This window comes from Hemicordylus capensis, chromosome 2, assembly GCF_027244095.1.
Source record: "Hemicordylus capensis ecotype Gifberg chromosome 2, rHemCap1.1.pri, whole genome shotgun sequence".
NCBI classification, from domain to species: Eukaryota; Metazoa; Chordata; class Lepidosauria; order Squamata; family Cordylidae; genus Hemicordylus; species Hemicordylus capensis.
Genome location: NC_069658.1, coordinates 19,983,796 through 20,005,067, shown reverse-complemented (window position 1 = coordinate 20,005,067; position 21,272 = coordinate 19,983,796). Strand labels below are relative to the sequence as shown.

Sequence of the window (21,272 nt, the reverse complement as noted above, 5' to 3'; positions counted from 1 at the left end):
GAGCAGCGGAGATTCTAACATTCTGCTTGTTAGCCAAGCATTTCCCCGCTGCGCCACTTAAGGTGATTAGATCCATAGACTAGAGATTGTCATCACTCCCTACCGCATCAGTTTTTCTGGTCCCATCCAACTAACCATAGAGCTTCCAAGGTGTAGAGAGACGCCTGTCTGGACTAGCGGTGGTTCTTAGCATGGGGTCGTGAACTATAACTCCCAGCATCCCTAGCCTTGTGGCTGGGAATGCTGGGAGCTGTAGTTCAGGAGCATCTGGCGAACCCCGCACTAAGAACCACTACCATAAAGAACTCAGGCAGAGGGCCTTTTCCCGCTTTGACCGGAAATCCAAGCGGCCTGTTCCCCTGAGTCCTTTTCTCCGTCTCTATGAATGAACCTGCTTGACCCTTTTCTCGGGTGAGGAGGGTGGCAGCTGCCGCCACCCCCGCCGTTCTGCGCGCTTGCGCGCGGGCTGCTGCGGTGCATTCTGGGCGCGCCCCTTGCTTCCCGCGGTGACTGTGCACATACCGGGATAAGGAGCTGCCGCCGCCGCCTTTGCTGCTTTTCTTCTGCTGCTGCCGGCGCCTTCGGTCGTCCCGCGGTCCCTGACGCGGAGGAATCCTCCGTCCCTCTTCCTGCCGCCGCCGGAATGGTCGGGGTGAAGGTGATCGCCAACGACGCGGAGTTCCAGAGCGAGCTGAGCGCTGCGAGCTCGCGACTGGTAGTGGCCAAGTTCACGATGAGGGGGTAAGTGAGCAAAGTAGGCAGGGAGTGAGCGAGCCAGCCAGCCAGCCAGCAAGCATTGGACCTGTAGGAAGAAACGGAGCAAACTCCGCACAGACAGGTATTCTGCTCCTGGACGTGGAGGCTCTACAGAGCGGGCAGTTTGGGTGAACTGGACGGCTGCCTGGGGTGCCTACCTGAAGGGGGTGCTGAGCTTGGTGACTTGAATGTATTGTCTGGACTGAGCTAGGTAGGGGTGGAAATGGCAACACAAACTGTCTGTTGTGGGAAGGGCACTGAGGTGCTCCTCTCGCACGGTTCCATATAGGACTAAGGAATTGTTAAGAGCTGGAAAGACCTTGGAAGTATTCCAGCTCAGTCTCCTGCTTGGTGAACCTTCATTGCATGAAGCGGATTGTTCTGTGGCTGAACTGCTCTTACAGTTGAGAAGTTCTTAGTAGTCCTATGCAGATGTTACATTGTAGTGTGTGTATGGGTGCCTGTACACTATATGTGTCCTTGTGATTATTATTATTATTATTATTATTATTATTAATTTGATTTCTATACCGCCCTTCCAAAAATGGCTCAGGGCGGTTTATACAGAGAAATAATAAATAAGATGGCTCCCTGTCCCGAAAGGGCTCACATTCTAAAAAGAAACACAAGATAGACACCAGCAACAGTCACTGGAGGTACTGTGCTGGGGGTGGATAGGGCCAGTTACTCTCCCCCTGCTAAATAAAGAGACTCACCACGGTAAAAGGTGCCTCTTTGCCCAGTTAGATTGATTGTGCATGCATTCATTTAGAAAATGAACCTGGGTACAGGCCCCCTCAAATGGGGTGTACTGGTAGGAAGAGGACTGCTGTACATATGTTCAACACCACATATGAACAGCTGTATGTACATAAGATCTGTACCTGTGCACACTGTACACTTGACACAACAAATAGGGATAATGTCTAGCTTACATCTGTTTCTGTGTAACTCCAACTCATTGTTCCTAGTCCTGGCACTAAGAGCTAGTGATAGCAGACACACACAGTCTCCAGGGGGGAAGAGAGCAAACACCATCCAGACCTGTATGCTGCTTCTGAACAAGGAGGTTCTATGTTCTAATTAATCCTTCAGGATTAATTGCTAGTGACAGGCAGATAGACACACCCACTCTCGGTTGGTCTCCCTAGCATCCCAGGAAAGACTCTTGCTTCAGAATATTCACGTAGCCCACACTGAAGAAACTGTGATTTTCAGTTGTTGGTTAAGAAAAGAGATGACCAAGGTGTCGGGATGATGGATGGTGTGGGGAAGTGGATTGTATGAGAGTGTTTCTCCTTATTCTGATGTCTGGGTTCACTCAGTGTGAAAGTGACCAATTGTTGGTTTAGGGTAGAGAAAAGGAAGTGAACATAGGAAGCTGCTTTTTACCGAGTCAGACCATTGTTTCATCTAGCTCAGTATTGCCTACACAGACTAGCAGCGGCTGCTTCAAGGTTGCTGGCAGGAGTCTCTCTCAGTCGTATCTTGGAGATGCCAGGGAGGGAACTTGGAACATTCTGCATGCAAGCATGCAGGTACTCTTCCCAGAGTGGCCCCATCACCTTAGCAAAGGGGAAAGTTCATCCTTGCTACCAGAAGACCAGCTCTCTCTTGCACACCAGGTGTTAGTGGTGTGCACAGAACTGGCGACTGGTGAGGGGGATACCTTTGAGGACCAGCAGGGAGGGTATTCTTAAACTCTTCTCCCCCCCCCCCCGCTGCGTTTCCCCTGCCAGTGCTTTCCAGAAAAGTGGTCTCACGGAGAGGCAGCGTATCTCCTTGCCACCCCAGTACATCATGGACCGGAAGTGCCCAGTACGTGTGTGCACGTTGCGACCTGCAAGTGAGCAAGGAGGTACACTGACACCCTGCGGGACTGTTTTTCTGGAAAGTGCCAGCAGGGGGAATGTGAGGGGGGCAGGGAGAGCATCCTCCTTGGTCCTTCAAGGTATCCCTCCCCTTTGAAACGGCCAGACTTTTGAACCGTAAAAGGGCCTCCGAACCGGTTCTGTGCACATCCCTACCAGGTGTTCATGGAATTCGCTGACACAAGATGCATTGACAATAGTTGGCTGTAGATGAAGCAGATTAGGCAAACAAAATTAGGAGCAGAAGTCTATTTCTGGTTATGACTTCCAAAGGCTTTATGGAACATCTGTGTTCAGACTTGGCATGCTTCGGATACACAGGTGCTGGGGACCAACATTAGGCAAAGCCTATTGCCCTGATGTCTTGCTGGGAGACAGGCTGGGAGCCTATGCATGCTGCCTTGAATCCATCACCATTATGTCCACTTTGCAGGAGGTGGTGGTGGTGTGGAGAGTAAGGAAGAACAAGTAATTTGTTGAACACTATCCACTAAGTCAGGCTAAGCTATGGTCACATCTAGACTCAGCTTCAGTCTCTTCCCTATAGCATCATCTATATTTTCCTTATTTATAATTACAACATCAAGGCTGCAATCTCACTTACCTGGAAGCATGTTCCATTGAACTTACAGGAACTTGCTTCTGAGTAGGCAGGCATAGATTGCTCTATAATAAAATCTTGGCTGTTCTTCTCCAGGAATGAAACCCACACCCTAGTTCCGCTTGTTCTGATTTGTCATATGCAGTGACTAATCCCCATACTTCCTGCTTGGAACAAAAAAGTAAATTAAGGGCTAGTGATATCTGCATGAGAGTTTTTGCCCAGGAGGGCACACACACTTTGCAACTCTTGCTACTGTGGCTGTCAGTATTGTATTTTGCATCTGATCCTGAAGTCTGACACAGTGGTGGACCAGTTCAAACACTGCACTCAGCCAATTGCCAAACCATGGTTTTTGTTGACTGTGGCGAGCAAGCACGACTTGTCCCCTTAGCTAAAGCAGGGTCTGCCCTGGTTGCATATGAATGGGAGACTTGATGTGTGAGCACTGCAAGATATTCCCCTTAGGCAGGCCTGCACAATATAAGGCCCGGTGGCCGGATTCGGCCTACAGGGACAATTTTACTGGCCCCCAGGTGTCCTGCAGCAACACATGAGCTGGAAACTGCCTTATAGTGCCATCCTCTGCATTCTTTCTCAGAAATATGCTCCATGGTGTGGCCAGTGAGCCTTACTCCCATGTAAGCATGCCTAGCATTGCAGCCTGAAAGCAACAACAATTTAGGAATAGGAGAGGACTTGGCATTTGTTTGGGGCTGGCATGCACTCCAGGGGCCCCACTGATTGAGCAGGGACAGGACCTATTCTCTGGCCACTATCCTTGGTTAAAACTATGGCTCCATTGACACGGGGAAACAGATTCACAAGTAACTAATAATATTTTTAATTTTAATGTAATAATGTGCTAAAAATTCGACCTCGGCCCCTGCACTCCAAGTTGTGGATGGTTCCAGCCCACCAGGGCATTTGAGTTGTGCAACTCTGCCCTTAGGGGATGGAGCCGCTCTGGGAAGAGCAGAAGGTTCCAAGTTCCCTCCCTGGCATCTCCAAGATAGGGCTGAGAGAGACTCCTGCCTGCCACCTTGGAGAAGCCGCTGTCTGTCTGTGAAGACAATACTGAGCTAGATAGACCAATGGTCTGACTCAGTATATGGCAGCTTCCTATGTTCCTATGTTCTTTGCATTCCTACCATTACAAATGTTGTGCTTGGCTGTTACTGTGTTTTACTGTGATATCTAAATCAGTACAGGTGGACCTCATGATCTACAGCAGTGTTCCCTCTAAGGCATGCACATGTATGCAAATGCTAACAAGTTTTTGTATGTCCACTCAGTTAATTTTAGATCTGACTCAGGTTGAATCAGGAAGGCCCCACTCTGAATGTATGTGTGCACACACTGCCTTGTTACTTCCACCCAGAACAAAACTCATTCCTCACTCAAATGAAAAAAATGAGAGAGAACACTGCTCTGCGGGGGTTCTGTTCCACATATTACCACGGGCAACGAAACTGCAGATAATAAGGCATTCAGTCTATGGGATCGCAGGGGTTAGGTTCCCAGACCTTTAAAAAAGTTTCCCCAAAAGCAAAAAAAAGGGTGAAAATAAGCTAAATAAAGTGCCCTACTATTCTCCGCAGGCCTTTAGGTGTCCAAGGATGCCCCCCAAAGTCCCTGAAATTCTGCTAAAAATAGCAGGTTTTTGTTTTTAACAAAGGAGCCACAAAATGGCGGCCAGAAATGACCTCCATGGTTATTTCCAGCCACCCTGACCCACAGATATGTGGAATGCACCCATTTTCTGCTGGTTTCCTCTCCCCTCTTCACTTATACTGAGGTTAAGCATCAGTTACGCAACTGCAGATATGTGAAACCATGGAAGCTGGATCCACGTATAGGGAGGTCCACCTCTATTATCATAGTTACCACTCACCACAGTTTGCTCTCGAATCAGAGATTGAAAGTGAGGCCTTGGTTTCAATTTCTGGTTGGAGAACCAACTTTTGTTATGTGATAATTATGATTGTCAGATCTAGCATCATGGTTGCTTTGGTTATTTATCGCTAACCAAGAAAAGGAGGGGAAGAAGCTCTCAACACAACATGACTGACCTGGTCTGATGGCTTACAGAGATGTGGGGTGGAAAATTTCCCCATGCTTTATTTTTCTGTGGAAATTTTTCTATTTCTAAAAATTCATTGGCTGATGTTCAGACTAGCACTATGCATCTGCAACAGTTAGAGTTTCAGACTGGCACTACACTGGTCCTTGATTTTCTCCAATCTCCCCTTCCTTCTGAAGCCTGCTGTGCATCAACAAAATATATCCCTGAGGGATGCGCAGCCTTAAGGCACATATTTAAGGTGATTCATAGTGGGCTTCAGGGGATGGGAGAAAATCACCCTTTCCTCCACTCAAGCAACAGTAGTTTGAAACATGCACTGCTGCATGTGTGCAGTGCTAGTCCAGATAGGAACATAGGAAGCTGCCATATACTGAGTCAGACTATTGGTCCATCTAGCTCAGTATTGTCTTCACAGACTGGCAGCAGAGGTGACTGAAAAAGAGGAACTTGAAAGGAAAGTAGGTGAAGAAAGAGAATTGAGCCCAGAATCAGAGACTAAGTTCTAGGAATCTGAAAATGCTCAGGATGAGGAAGGGCTGTACACTAGGAGGGGAAAGAGAGCAAAGTCCTAGAGAGGTTGCCCAAAAGACAAGGAGGCTGAAAGAAGTAGAACAATAGGCAGTAGCTTGGGAAGCAAGGACCTGAGAAAACAGTGGGTAGTGATGGGATGGAGTAGAAGGGAGGAGGCCAAAATGTGTTTACAGCCTAGAGAGAGGGATGTGATGGTCTCAGCACCAATGGGAAGGATGTGACTAGGCAATGGAGGAAATGTAGTGGGCATTGGGTTGCTAGAGCTAGGATCTAGGTCTTGATAAAGGAATCCTGCCAGTTTTGACTTTTGTTTTCACTGCAGAATTGCAGTCTGGCAGCTCTAAGGCAGCAACAAGAAGTAGTCGGGTGGGGGCTGAATTATTGCCTGTTGAGTTGAACTAGCCAGTTATTTGGCTGCAGATTTCTTGTTGTTCATCTAATGCTTGTTTGCCTTGTAGACTCCTCTGGAAGTCCTTTGATCAGGCAGAGGTGAACAGCAGCAGGCAGGGATTGCTGAGGCAGGCAAGGTTGGGAAAACTACAACAGAAGCGAAGGAAACCACCTTGCATCCAGTATGTCTAGACTGGTGCTGATCTTGACACAGGATCTTTCAAGTTGGAAAGCCAGATTGCAAGCCAGTCGGAAGTTATGGGAAGTTAAGTTGCTACATGCTTGCCTCCGAATGGTGTGGACTGAAGTTTGACTGAAATCAGTACCAAACTGACTTGTCAGCTTTTGTCATGAAGTGTGGTGACAGGCAATCAGTAATAGGGGTATGCAGAACTGGTTTGATTCAAACTGGCCCAAGTTTGAACTGGACTGGTTTGGATCGACCCGGTTCAGATGGCTATGCTTGTAAAGTGAAATCTGGTGAGGATTCCCCTTTACAAATTCAAACCGAACCACCGAGGATGGATCTGTGCACACCCATAACCAGAAACACTAGCTTAATGTTATTCACCACCAGCCCAAAGTGCCCAGTATTAACCTTGTACATGTAGGTCATGCTTTCTATTTTTAAGATGGATCATTTGAAGGGAAAGAATGGCTTGCCAAATGTTAATTCATTGGCTGAAATGGTATTTGGGCCTGGTTCTGCCACATGTTGCTCAAATTCTGTTTGTACTGAATTTGCATTAAACAATTTTTTGAATTAGTAATTTAGTTGGAGCTCTACATTCTCAATACAGTGGTCCCTCGACTTACGAAGTTAATCCGTTCCGAATGCACGTTCGTAGGTCAAAAATTTCGTAAGTCGAAAAGCGCACCCACGGAGGTCTGAAAAAATTCTTAAGTCGAGTAAGCCGCATCTAAAAATTCGTAAGTTGAGGAAACCACATCTAAACCGCCAACGGTTTCCGTTCGTAGCTCGAAAAATTTGTAAGCATGCGGCCATTTTTGTCGTTCGTAAGTCAAAAACATCGGATGTCGAGTAGTTCGTAAGTCGAGGGTCCACTGTATTATTTTGCAAGTCACAGGGCTGCTTGTCTGTGTTATTGAATTTCCAGCCCGTTAAATTTGGGTTGAATGGGACTGCCAGTCAGTTGAGCATCTGTGTTATGATTGTGTTCCTGTCACACTTATATAAGTGGTAGCCTTTTAAAAATTACTTTAATCACTTAATTACTTTTTAAATGACTTCATTTGATAGCAGAGATTCACCACTAGATGAACCTTCTTGCACAATCTTATGGTTTAGGAGCAGCATCCCTTCTTCTGCTCACAAATTGCAACCACTTCTCCAACTAATCTTTATCTTTTAGAGTTGCTCTGTGGGTCTTATTTGTGGAAATCTAATTTTTAATAAAATGTTTAACTGAGGCTATTAAGGCATGGCAAGGAGAACCATTTGAGCTCTTGAATATTGACGACCGTCACTTATAACTTTGTTAGCTCGATATAGATTTTGCTAGATTGTACTGGGACTGGTGCTTTTTAATTTATTCATTAATGATCTAGAAGTTTGGGTAAGCAGCAAGGTAACCAGATTTGCATATGGCACCAAACTACTTAGGGTAGTTAAAGCCAAAAGAGAGGAACTCTGAAAGGATCTCTCCAAACTGGGAGAGTGGGCAACAAAATGGCAAATGCAGTTTGTTAGCAAGTGTAAAGTGAGACATATTAGGGCAAAAAACCCCATCTTCATATATACGCTGATGGGGTCTGTACCAGTGTTCCCTCTAACAGGGGTTCCCAGATCCTGTTCACTACAACTCCCAGCACCCCCAGCAGCAACCGCCTTTGGCTGGGGATAATGGGAGTTGTAGTCAACAACGCCTGGGGATTCCTGGTAGAGGATAATGTTGATTATAGGAGAGGGATCTTGGAGTCATCTTCACCTAGCATCTAAAAGAACAAAGTGGTGGAGATCTTGTCGAATCAATGTGCAGCAGCTGTGGAAAAGGCCAATTCCATGCTTGCAATCATTAGGAAGGGGATTGAAATAAAACTGCTAATATTATAATGCCCTTATGCAAGACTACGGTGCAGCCATATTTGGAGTTCTGCATACAGTTCAGTTAATAATATCTTAAGGAGATTGTAGAATTGGAAAAGATGCAGCAGAGGGCAACCAAGATGATCGAGGCCTAGAGTACCTTCCTTATGAGGCAGGGTTACAATACCTGGGGCTTTTTTGTTTAGAAAAAAGATGACTCGGGAGACATGATAGAAGTCTATAAAATAATGTTCGGTGTGGAGAAGGTTGATAGAGAGAAATTTTGCTCCCTCTCACATAACACTAGAACCAGGGCACTGTTCCCTCTAAGGTGCACGCATGTGTGTGTGATCACAAGTTTTTGGATGTCCACTCAGTTCATTTTAGATCCCACTCAGGTTGAATCAGGAAGGCCCCCCACACACTGCCTTGACACTGCTGCCCAGAACAAAGCTCATTCCCCCAGAGATGAAAAGAATTAGAGGGACCACTGAACCAGAGGTCATCCCATGAAATTGATTGCCAAGAAATGTAGGACCGACAGAAGGAAGTACTTTTTCACACAGCACATAATTAACCTATAGAATTATCTGCCACAAGCTGTGGTGACCACCAACAGCCTGGATGGCTTTAAGAGGGGTTTAGATAAATTCATGGAGGACAGGTCAATCAATGGCTACTAGTGTGAGGGCTATAGGCCACCTCCAGGCTCAGAGGCAAGCTGCCTCTAAACTGCAGTTGCAGGGGAGTAACAGCAGGAGAGAGGGCAGGGCATGCCCTCGGCTCTTGTCTGTGGGCTCCCAGAGGCATTTGATGGGCCACTGTGTGAACAGGATGCTAGACTAGATGGGCCTTAGGCCTGATCCAGCAGGGCTGTTCTTATGTTTCACATTGCTGAGCTAATTCTGTGATTTACGTTCTCTCTGTTACTCTGCTAAATGTTAAGTTAAATATGTGGCCATCCTCTCTAATAAAACGCTTGGTGTCCGTCCGTGGACGGGCACCAAGCGTGTGTTCGTGCCTCCCCGCCCTGTTCTGCGCCTGCGCAAAGCGCAGGCGCAGAACAGGGCAAGGGAGACATGAGGGCCGGCACCCGGTGGCCATCTTGGGCGGCCAGAAGCGGCCGCCCCGAAGAAGCCGGGAATGCGGGGAAGGAGGAGACTGGCCGAGGCGGCGGCAAAGCCGCCGCCTCGGCCAGAGGACGCAGCGCGGCCAAGGCGGCGGTGGAGCCGCGCCGCCGAAGCCGGGCGGGGGGAGGAGGTGACGGGGTAAGCCGGCCGAGGTGGCGGCAGAGCCGCCGCCGAGGCCTGGCACCGCCGCCGCAGCCAGGCGGCTGCGAGTCCTTGGGGCCCTTGCCCGTCCGGGGAGACCGGCCGGGAATGTGAGGCGGGGGCGGACCGGACCGGCAGCGGCGCCCCCAGAGTCTGCCCGGCCACCACCACCGCCACCGCCCACTCTCCCGCCCTCCCAGCTGCCCAAATACTCCTTCCCCGCTCCCCCCCCGCAAATGATTAAGGGCCAAAACGGCCCAGAAGAATGCCTCCGCGGCCGCCGCCATGGCAGCCAACCGCCCTCCCAGCTGGCCGAGACTTCCTTACCCAGAGCAGCCCGCGACAGTCGGGCGATCAAAAATCCATTTTTTGCGAAGAAGAGAGGAGCTCCGGAACAGAGCTCCTCTCTGTGCTAAGCCAATGCCCAAACTGCTGCTATGGACGCAAAGGACGCCTATTGCGTCCTTTGCGTCCATAGCAGCAGTTTGGGCATTGGCTTAGCACAGAGAGGAGCTCTGTTCCGGAGCTCCTCTCTTCTTCGCAAAAAATGGATTTTTGATCGCCCGACTGTTGCGGGCTGCTTTGGGTAAGGAAGTCTCGGCCAGCTGGGAGGGCGTGGGGGGGGGAGGCCAGAGGAAGTGGGGCGGGGGGGGGGAACTCTCCCCTACTAGCGCCCGTTATCACAACGGGCCTGAAACACTAGTTATTCAATGTTATTCAATGTCAGAATAATGGCCTGAATAACAGGCCATTATTCAATGTTATTCAATGTCAGTTGGACTGGTCCACTGACCATTTTTTTTACTGGTCAATTGGCCAGCGCTAACTTGAAACTTGCTGCCTTGTATTTCGATAGCATTTTGGTCTATTCTACTTTGACTGTAGTAATAGACTCCCGCTTTAATGTGTATAGCACTATGCTTCCTGATTGCACTATATAAATAAGTGCCCATCTTGTCCTTGATATGCTCCAGAGAGAGAATTTCTGAAATTGTGCCAGCGGTCCAAGCAGGGGAAATTCTTGGCAAGAAATCGAGGCATGGTAAATCCCCAGAGCTATAATTGTAGGCAACCTCAATACACATTGTGACTGCACTTTAAATCCCAATGGCTTTGAGCCAGATTTGTGCAAGTGGAACAGTGCTCATGAAAGGGTTCTTTTTCACCTGCTCCCCATTGCAGTCCCCTGAGCAGCTCCTGAGAGTTGGGGGACTAACTGAAATGGTTTCAGGGAACACAGAGGGAGGAGGAATCCCTGGAAATTGGGTAGGAACAACTTGTGTAAGCGAAATTCTGCTTGCAAGTGGTTTCAGTGTCCAATTCTTGTCCATTTCGCTCTTCTCCTGACCAGAACTCCCTGTAACAGGGAATCCCCAAGTGTTGTTGTCTACAGCTCCCAACCAAAGGCCATTGCAGCTGAGGATGCTGGGAGGTGTAGTCAACACTTGGGATTCCCTGTTACAGGAAACTCTGCTCCTGACTCACCTTTGTCCCACGGCCTTCCACCCACTTCTGTGTAGTCCTCAACCTTCAAGAGAAGCATTGGGGGATGGGGGAGCAGGATTGCAATGAGGAGAAGAGGTGGGAAATGTTCTTTGTGCAAGCATTATTTCACTTGCCCAGGTCTGCATGCAACCTATTACTAACCAGGGTGGATTTGATTTAAATCAAACTGATTTAAATCACGATTTAAATCACTAGCAGGGTGGATAAAAATCAATGATTTTTTTAAAAAAAATCAAAAAAAATGGATTTTTTAAAATTTAAATCGGATTTTTTTGATTTAAATCGGATTTTTTTATTTTTATCCACCCTGCTAGTGATTTAAATCGTGATTTAAATCAGTTTGATTTAAATCAGTTTGATTTAAATCAAATCCACCCTGTTACTAACTGCTTTGCCATTTCCATAGATACTAGCCGATACGCACAGAGCATCTGTGCGCTTTGGGGCCAGCTGTTTTCCACTCCCTCTCCCTCCTTCCCCGGTCTCTCCCCTCCCTCCAGGCTCGCGCTCTCTTGCCCTCCCTCCCTTCCGTTCCTCCCCCCTCATAGAGCCTCACCGGGCTGCAGGTGGCCAGAAAGGGCCCCGCCGCCCCCACTCCTCTTTTCTGATGGTGAACAGGGAAGTCGCGCCACCCGATTCCTTCCCACCCCAGGCTGCAACAGGTGAGGGGGCTGTGCCCCACCGCCCGTTCCCCACTCACCCCTGCAAGCGCCTCCAGGGCCAGTCTGTCCCGCTGCCTCCCGCCTCCTCCCAGCCCAGGCCGCGGCTGCGATGGCTGGGCTAGGGCTGTGGCTGCCGCTGCCTCCTCACAGTGGCCACCACCGCCTCCTCGCCATGGCCACCGCCATTTCCCCCCACAGCTGCAGCTCAGCTCAACTCAACGGCCTCCTGCCGCTCGCTCAGCCAATCCCAACGCCTCCTCTGCCCAGCCAATCGGCTGGGTTGCCGGGACGCATCCCCACAGAGGCATGTCTACAGGGATTCGATATATGGATGCTAATACTTCGGCTTTACTTTATCACAATACTGAATAGTTGTCCTTAATGTATGGGATTTCATGCTCTCCTATAAACGTAGAACACTGTAAACAAAACATTTTCTCTGCAGTGGATTTTTATTAATTATATGCCTTTATTAGTCTACAGACCATAATACAATAAGATTTTTATAAGCGATTAATATACCCTAAGCAAAAAGCATTAGGGCACTGGTATGAGCTGTTGACAAACATATTGAAAATGGCCAGGCTTAGTATATATCCGGAGGCATCTGTTGGGCCACTGTGTAAAACAGGATGCTGGACTAGATAGACCCTGGGCCTGACCCAGCAGGCCTGTTCTCTTGTTCTTAGGATACCCAAACTCCTTCACAGTTCCAGCGATCACTTGGGGAGCAGTATTGGAAAATTGTGGCTTCTTTGGCCTAGGGCTTGGGAGGCATGTGACTGGGGCCCACCTTTCCCCACTGAGCACTCATGAAGCAATATTAACAACTCAAAAAGCTTTATCATCAAGCTAGGACATAAATTGGAGCAAATGGGGAAAGATAGAAAGATAGGCCTCAGTAGAGCTGCCATGCCCCCCTGGAATTTTGCGTTTCACCTGGATTTTAAGCATCTCACCCAGATTGCTTAGCCCACCAAGATTCATCCAGATTTCAGCTTGCATTAAAAAAACCCCACACATAACCCAACAAAAAACAGCTAAGCTCAAGCCCTTGTAGAAGCAGAGTTATGGAGCAAAATGTGCAGTCGCTCTTCTGCCCAAAAATTATTTTCAAGCCAATTTACATAATATGCAAATTAGGCACCTGGATTTGGAAAGCTGGAATATGGCAACCCTAGGCCTCAGCCTTATTAAGACCCCCAGGCAGCACGGAGAAGAAAAGAATAAACCAACACAAACTGACTATCAATACTGTCCCTACTCATACCTTTTATCCTGGTCCTTGGGGCTGTTATACTCCACAGGCCTCCAAGTCACCTTCTCAGCTCAAGCTGAGTAAGGCCTCGGGGGGAGAGACAGAGAAGCCATTTGCCCACACCGTCTCTTTTCTTCTTCCCCACCAACTCTCTCTTAAAAAAAACAAACCAGAAGAGAACTCACCAAATAAAAGAAACCACCCTTCCCAAAAAGAGAGGGGAAAGCCAACTTTTAATTTAAGTTGCTCCCATGTGGGAGACTGTAGCCAATTACAGGGTCTGGTTTGTGGTCTGAACCTAATGTAATCTATCCCAGCCACCAGGCCCAGACTCTGCTAACCCTTTGCGCAGTACACGGCTGCTCTTATTTATTTATTTTTCTCATTCAGCAAAGTAGGTGTTCCAGAGTGTTTGATGATAACATTTTAGCTAGTTGTATTCTGCTCAGCTGTTTGTATACAGGAGAACAAGCTAGTTAATTTCCGTCTTTATTTCCGTGTTGGAACTGTCTGTATTGTTTCTTGACTGAAACTTTGATCTAAGTGCGTCTGGATTTTAAATGGTAAGCAAGATGTCATGCTGAATGATCACTGGGGATAGGGCGTCACCATTGCAGTTGGAAATGGTGACTACCTCTTCCTCCCCTTCCTCATTCCCAATATAAAATCCTCCCTCTCTGAGTTCTCCATGAACTTAAGAGGACTTTGGGGAGAGGCAAGCTCTTTGGCCTAGAGATATACACTGTGGTTTGGAATATGGCAGAAGTGACACATCTGTGTTGCTACTTCTGACTTTCTCTACATCAGGCCTGCTCAACTTTGCCCCCCCCCCAGCTGTTTTTGGACTATAACTCCCAAAATCCCCAGCCACAGTGACCCCATAGCCAGGGATTATGGGAGTTGTAGGCCTATGTCTGCATGCGGGCCAAAGCTGAGCAGCCATGCTCTACAGTCAGCACAAAGTGAAGGACCAATTCTCCCCTGCACAAGTCAGAACAAGCCAGAACTTAGGGAGGGTGCTGGTGTTGGCCAAAGATGGTGGCTGGATAATCAGCCAGGCCAAATGTTGTGGACCACTGACTGGGGATTTGCATGCATTGCAGTAATAGAGAAAGTTCAGTATGATTCACACGAGTTGGAGATACAGTGGATGACCTCCAGACTAAATTACTCACGAATAAGGTAAAGGTAAAGTGTGCTGTTGAGTTGATTTTGACTCCTGGCGACCAGGGAGCCCTGTGGTTTTCTTTGGTAGAATACAGGAGGGGTTTGCCATTGCCTCCTCCCACGCAGTATGAGATGATGCCTTTCAGCATCTTCCTATATCGCTGCAGCCTGATATAGTACCAGCAGGGATTCGAACTGGCAACCTTCTGCTTGTTAGTCAAGCATTGCCCTGCTGCGCCACCTAAGGTGGCTGTTAGTCTCTCTGAAATTCGTTTCAGTGGGCACTACTGCAGCAGATTGAAGCAATGGGTTTTCAGAGGGTATCTGAGATGAAGTTGGAGCAGAGCAGCACAGCTTTGGCCTTCTGTGTACTACAACTCCCCAAATCCCCAGCCACCATGGCCGATGGGGATTATGGGAGTTGTAGTCCAACATCTGCAGGAGGGCCAGAGTTGTGCAGCTCTGTGTTAGAGTGCCCAGACAAAAACCCGCATGGAACAAGCTTTTTATTTTTAGATTTCAAATTTGACGAAAGATTCTCTTTCTCCACACCTTGGGAACCACCATGCTATCTATCTATCTATTGTTTGATTTATGTATTGCTTTTCATTAAAATAATATCAAAGCGGTTTACAATATAATTAAAACAATGCCTAATTAAAATACAAAAGTACATAATTAAAACACACAGCAGCAGCAGTAAAAGCAATACTTGCATTCAAAAGCCTGCGTGAACAGCCACGTCTTTGCTTTTTTCCTAAAAACTGTCAAGGAAACCGAGAACCCTTTTGTCCAGTAGCCATGTGGTTCAGGGTAGCACTTTGAAATTTCCCGCAGCATTAGACTGTTCTACGATGCTTGTGTAGCAGGCCTCTCGCTCCTGCCTGATCATCACCGCCCTTTTCTCCCTTGCTGGTCTAATGGCTGAGATTTGGTTGCAGAGCACAAGACCTCCTCGGAGAGCACAGCAAACTGCCAGCTCTTATCTCCTCAAATCAATCCTTTGCCGCCTCCTTCCTCCTCAATGGCTCTGCTCCCAGCATTCTGCACCCCATGGCAACTGCAGCTTAGCACCCATTGCCTGGACTTCTCCTCTGGCATTAGCTACACGACTCATGAGTAATCTATATACTATTCCTGAAAGAGCTGGAAATGTTACGATCCTTATGGATGGAAAACCAGAGTGCCTACAGCCAAGAGGGAGGTACCAAAAGACTCGAGTGATCTGAGTGATCTGCAGATTCACAAAATATCTGAAGGAAAAAATGTAATGGGTCCAAAGATTTTCCAAAACTGCCCCAGTGTTAGTCATTGGGACAGAATGTTCATGAGCTTAGACAGGTAAGATCAAACAGGTGAGCAAAGCTCATGGAACTCAGTGGTGAGGAGCGAGGGGGCAAAAAAAGCAGGAGATTTCTCAGCTTGAACAACTTCTGCTTCTGTGGGGGAAAGTTGTCTAATAGTCTCCACAGATTAAAATGCTGAAACGATCACCAGTCAGGTAACTGTGTTGTGTTTCTGAAGGGGAATGAGTATTATTTGACACAGTTAAGCTCTTGGTGTTAAGCAAGTTAAGCACCACTGCCTTCCCAGGTCCTGTGGGCAAGTTTGGATGGAATTTCCTCAGAACAACCCAGCTTTATGGGAAGACCCTGGAGGCTCAGAAAACCACAGTAAGACTTAACAAAAGAAATTGCCTTAGCTTTCTCTGTAGCAGTTATACAGAACTGAAGAGCCCTGCTTCTTAACATCAACTCTTGAACCTTTGGGGCTGGATGAAAAGGAGGTGGGACTGAGCAGCCAATGCCTCTGCCCCTTGCAAAAAAAACCCACCCCCAAAAATAAAAATTACACATTTATTTATTTGATTTTTATACCACCCTTTCTAAAATGAGAGCCAGCATGGTATAGTGGTTAGAGTGCTGGACTAGGACTGGGGAAACCCAAGTTCAAATCCCCATTCAGCCATGAAACTAGCTGGGTGACTCTGGGCCAGTCACTTCTCTCTCAGCATAATCTACTTCACAGGGTTGTTGTGAAAGAGAAACTTAAGTATGTAGTACACTGCTCTGGACTCCTTGGAGGAAGAGCGGGATATAAATGTAATAATAGTAATAATAATTAATAAATGCTCAGGGCATTACACTAAACCGCTCAGGGCGGTTTACACTAAAATAAAAAATACATGGTAATTAAAATCACAAACCAATTAAAAGCAGATTAAAATTACAACCGGCAAGCACATGAAGACAGGCCAAAGTTAGAGTCTTGGTTGCTAATTTTTGGTTTTCCACCATGCTCATCCACAGGCTCAGGTAACACTTGAACACCAGGAATGTAGTACAGCCTTGGTCCTTCATAGCTGCTGCCTTTACCCAGCCTTTGTTTCAGAGCAAGCCCACGTGAGGGGGAGCAAAATGCTGAATCATCTCGCCCCTGAGCTTTCTGAACAAAGGGTTCTCTCCAAAACTGGACTTCTAGTAGTTTATTCACTGCCACCACACCCCAATCCTTAGCAGAGATTACTCCCCCCCCCCCCCCGGGTGAATTTCCAGGGAGCCTTTTCTTCTCTTTCTATTGGAAAAGTACAAAAACCTTCCATGTGCAAGCTTACACGTGGTAAGAAAACCTGGTAGCTGATGAATGGTCAAATTGAGACGTGTTCTGAACCAGAGTAAACTCCTTTCCAGCCCCACTTTCCTGAGTTAAGAATCCACTCAAAGAGGCTGGTTAAAATTGTAAAGAGCAAAAAGGGGGGGGGGGACTTTATTCAAAATACTACAGACAGCTTCCGTCTGAGGCTCACTCAGCTTTTAGTTACAGGTGAAAATACTGAGTAGATCCCAAGGTTCCTTCCAAAAAGCACCCCAGCTGATATTGGGTGGTGCTCTGCGGGAAGAGATTTTCTGAGGGGAGAGGAAAAACAAGAAGACTGAAGCAGGGGCGTAGCTAGGGGAGAGGGGGCCCGTGTTCATCCCTCTCTCTGGCGCACCCCCCCCCCCGAGTGAGGGAGATAATGAAGAAAATAGGGAGGGATGGAGCTGGAGGGCCCTCAGGAGCTCGGGGCCGTGTTCTTTGAACCCTTTCGTTCAATTATAGCTACACCCCTGGACTGAAGTCCTGGAAGGAGAACTAGCCAGGATCAGAGTGACAAGACAAGCAGGGAAGATTTGTTCAAGAGAAGGGTGGGCTGGGGAAGGGGGTGAGAAAGAAGGAACAGCAGCTGCTTTTCACCTTCACCAGAGCCTCATTCAGACATTATTGAGCACAGTGATTGCAGCTCCAAAAGCAGAGAGGAAGTCCCACCCCAGAGCTATACTGCTCGCCCTCGTCAGCTGGCTGCTCATGATTATGGCGCGGTTTGTGTGAGGGGGTAAGCTCTGGCCGACATGGTTACAGCGCTTCTCCCTTCGTGCAAACAGTGCCATAAACTGTGAGCAGCCAGCTGGAGGAAGTGAGTGACAGCTTTGGGACGGGACTTCCTCCCCACTTTCGGAGTGCTAACCATGAGTGTCACTGTGCTCACTAAGTGCTGTAAACAGTGCTGCGCACGGAATGACTGGCTGGAGGGGGCGAGTCAGACCTCTGGGGCGGGACTTCCTCCCCACTTTCTGCGTGTTGCTGTGCTCAGTAACATCTCAGAGGTCTACATTGGACGGGGTGGCAGATCAGCAGGAGAAAGAGACTGGTCTGAAAGACCCAACTGAGACACGGGACACTATTCTCCTTTCACTGTGTGGGTTAGGGATTGATTTTGAAATCATATAGTTCCAATTATTTCTTTCCCTGCTCTCTCTGTGTTGAATAAATTTTAAGTCTTGTTAGCATCTATATATTTATTTCCCCTTGGTGTACCTGTCGCTAATCCCATGTGTGGCAGCTCTCGTGAGAGTTCACGAGCAGCTGCCAGATAGGATTGGGGGCAGGAATTAGGGATGCGAGGCCGGCCGGCGGGAACAAGAGGTGGTGGTGGTGGTGGGCGGCCCGGCCTCTGGGAGGAGAAAGCAGCAGCAGGCAGGCCTGGCCAGCAGGAGCTGGAGGCAATGGTGGGGCGGGGGCAGGATGGCCGCTAGGAAGAGAAGGTGGCGGCAGCCCGGCCTGGACAGTGGGAGTTGGCGGCCGCTACCAGGAGTGGGCGGGAGGAAGTGGCAGGCTGGCTTTCTGGCCAGCACTCCAGCCAGAAAGCGCAGGGGTGGGGCAAAAAAGGTAAAGTTGTGCCGTCGGGTTGGTGTCAACTCCTGGCGCCCACAGAGCCCTGTTGTTGTCTTTGGTAGAATACAGGAGGGGTTTACCATTGCCTCCTCCCACGCAGTATGAGATGATGCCTTTCAGCATCTTCCTATATCACTGCTGCCCGATATAGGTGTTTCCCATAGTCTGGGAAACATACCAGTGGGGATTTGAACCAGCAACCTCTGGCTTACTAGTCAAATTATTTCCCCGCTGTGCCATTAGGTGGCTGATAAACCTTTAGTTAAATCTGCCTAAGTTTTCTTTGTGTGTATGAGGGAAGCAGCTATAAAACAGGCTATTTTTAAAAAATAGTTTTAAAAACTCAAAAAAAAAAAAAAAGGAAAGGAAAGAAAGAACATAGGAAGCTGCCATATACTGAGTCAGACCATTGGTCTATCTAGCTCAGGATTTTCTACACAGACTGGCAGTGGCTTCTCCAATGTTGCAGGCAGCAATCTCTCTCAGCCCCACCACTGAGTTACAGTACTACCTGCATATACTTCATAACCTTGTGGGTTTCCAAATCCTTGTGTGTAAATCTTTGTAGATATAACATGTACAAACAAACATTTTGTATATAATTGTGCTTTGGCAACGTACTGTATGCTTTGGTAGTTTGTTGGTTCAATAAAAAAATCTTGTGCTCTTCCCAGAGCAGCTCCATCTCCTGAGGGGAATATCTTGCAGTGCTCACACATCAGGTCTCCCATTCAAATGCAACCAGGGTGGACCCTGCTTAGCTAAGGGGACAAGTCATGCTTGCTACCACAACACCAGCTCTCCTCTCCCAAAAGAAACCCAAAGCACATTTTTCAGATGAATTAAGTTCTGAGCTAGAAACTACTCTTTGCTGGAACCTTTTCTTTTAAGAATTGTTCTTTTAAATTTCAGACTGAGGCAAAAGGTGCTAGTGAACTAGCGAACAATTCCTCTTAATAAGTAAAAAATGTTACATCACCAGAAAGTTGCATGATGTTTGTTGAGAGCTTGGGGAGTATTATTTCATAGAGAACCATTATATTCTCATGGATTTCCAGTTGTGTGTAGTCTCAGAGCACCGCAGAGAAGTGTAAAAAAGATTATCTGAGCTTCTAATCTTGAACTTCTAAGAAGACAAATGGCCTTTAGCAGTGAGGCATCACTGTGGGGTTGCAATTAAGTAAAAGTTTGTTCATTTTCACAGGCTCCACTGAGTGCTTTCATTATGCATCTTGCTGAGAAATGATTATATAGTCAGGTTGGCCTGAAACATTTTGTGTCTCCTTTTCTTAGATTGGAGCTATCAGTTATAGCTTGTGGGGCTGCCACTGAAGGCAGAAGCCTTACCTCATCTCTTGTTCCTCCTTCTCCCTATAATATCTAGAAGAGGGGTTGACAAATTCTAGGTGCTAGGGAACCATGGCACCTAGAAATTTAAATCTCGCTCCTAGACTAGGATATTCAGCGGTGGATGATGATGATGATTAAGTGTCCCAGGCAGCCCCGCTTCTGTTTTAAGAATGTTTCTTGTAAAGAGAAGCCCTTTTCCACTCCCACAGTGTCCCTCACTAAATCCAGTTATTTTGTGCATTATCTGGCTCCTAAATATTTGGGCTGGCTCCTAGATCTGTCTGTCTATTTGCTTTTGACTTATATCCCACTCATTCCAATAAGCTCAGAGTGGTTTATAGCATTTTAAAATGGATAATCCTATCCCAAAGGGATTCACAATCTTTCTTATAAACTCTTTCTTCTTTCTTATAAACAAGACAAAAATTAAAACTGGAGAGGGGAACATTCTGGGGGGTGGGGAGGCTCAGAAGGCAGTTGGTTCTCAGAATTGGGGGTGGGGGGTTGGCTTGCTGCTTCCTCTTGCCCTTTGCTGCTGCAGCCTGAAAACAGTGGCTGCAGAGGAGGACCTGGTTCTTCCCAGAGGGGAGGGACCAGGTGACACCACAGAAAATTTGTCAAGGCCTGCTGCTGGGAATGTCGTGGAGCAACATCTGAAGAGGCTTAGGCTAGCCACTTAGCTTGCTAGAGAGCTTGAGGTGACTTGGTTGTAATGTGAGTTTGTCTGCCCACACAAACAGCAACCAATGGAGAGGAGTCAAGGAAGCTGATAGCACAGTGATGTCACATCCATTGTTTTAGTTCACTGGGCATTGTGTGGAGATGGCTCTGTAGGTCTGTGGTTTTTTTCTTCTTTTTGCCTAAGCCACACAATCTCCATAGCACCAAGCTCTAGTTATTTACCAAGTGAATCCCAAAGGTAGCTGCAGTTTCCCAAGTGGCACATATAATGTGTTCATGTGTGTGTGTTCTTTTTGCCTGACAGATGTGGCCCATGTTTAAGGGTATCTCCTGCATTCAATGCTCTGAGTAATAAGTATCCCCAAGCAACATTTTTGGAAGTCGATGTACATCAGTGCCAGGTGAGTAGTGCCATGCGTGTATATGTGAGTATTTGTGTATTAATTCAGCTGGTACATGATAATCCAATACATGTACTTGTATCTACCAATCCTTTCCCAGTTCAAAATAAATCTACTATGACCATTGAGTTCATGGATGTTGGCTTCCGCACTGTAGAAGTGTAGGCTGTAACTCTGCCTTTAAGCACCAAGGTCAACATTAATCAAGATTGGCTTATACCAGATAAAGGCCCCATTTTATGGTTTGAGATATTGGATTTATGCTGCTGCTTATTCCAGTCATGATGGTCTTGGGGCCAATTTGTATAGTAAGTTGGAGTGATTGTTAGTAGATGAATACCATGGGTTGATGTTGTCTTCGCTTAATGAGAGAGTTTTATTGTGGATAGCCATTGCAAATAGCTTAGTGGCAGACCACATATTTTGAGTTCAGATAATCCAGTGTTCAGTTCCTGACATCTCCATTTAGAAGGAACTCTGCC

The 21,272-nt window shown here is 47.3% G+C and overlaps 1 protein-coding gene across 4 annotated transcripts in view; it reads left to right on the top strand.

Moving 5' to 3' along the window:
* The first annotated feature begins 327 nt into the window (after positions 1–327).
* The window catches only part of TXNL1 (thioredoxin like 1), a 41,387-nt gene continuing 20,442 nt past the window's right edge, over positions 328–21,272 (top strand). For 2 of the 4 annotated variants that reach the window (XM_053296577.1, XM_053296579.1), the window contains exons 1-2: positions 332–741; positions 20,694–20,790. In XM_053296577.1, coding sequence (XP_053152552.1) covers positions 644–741; positions 20,694–20,790 — 195 coding nt within the window. In that variant the 5' untranslated portion in view covers positions 332–643. Of the gene's footprint in view, positions 742–20,693; positions 20,791–21,272 lie in introns of all 4 variants that reach the window. The other 2 variants (XM_053296576.1, XM_053296578.1) reach the window with 2 other exon arrangements.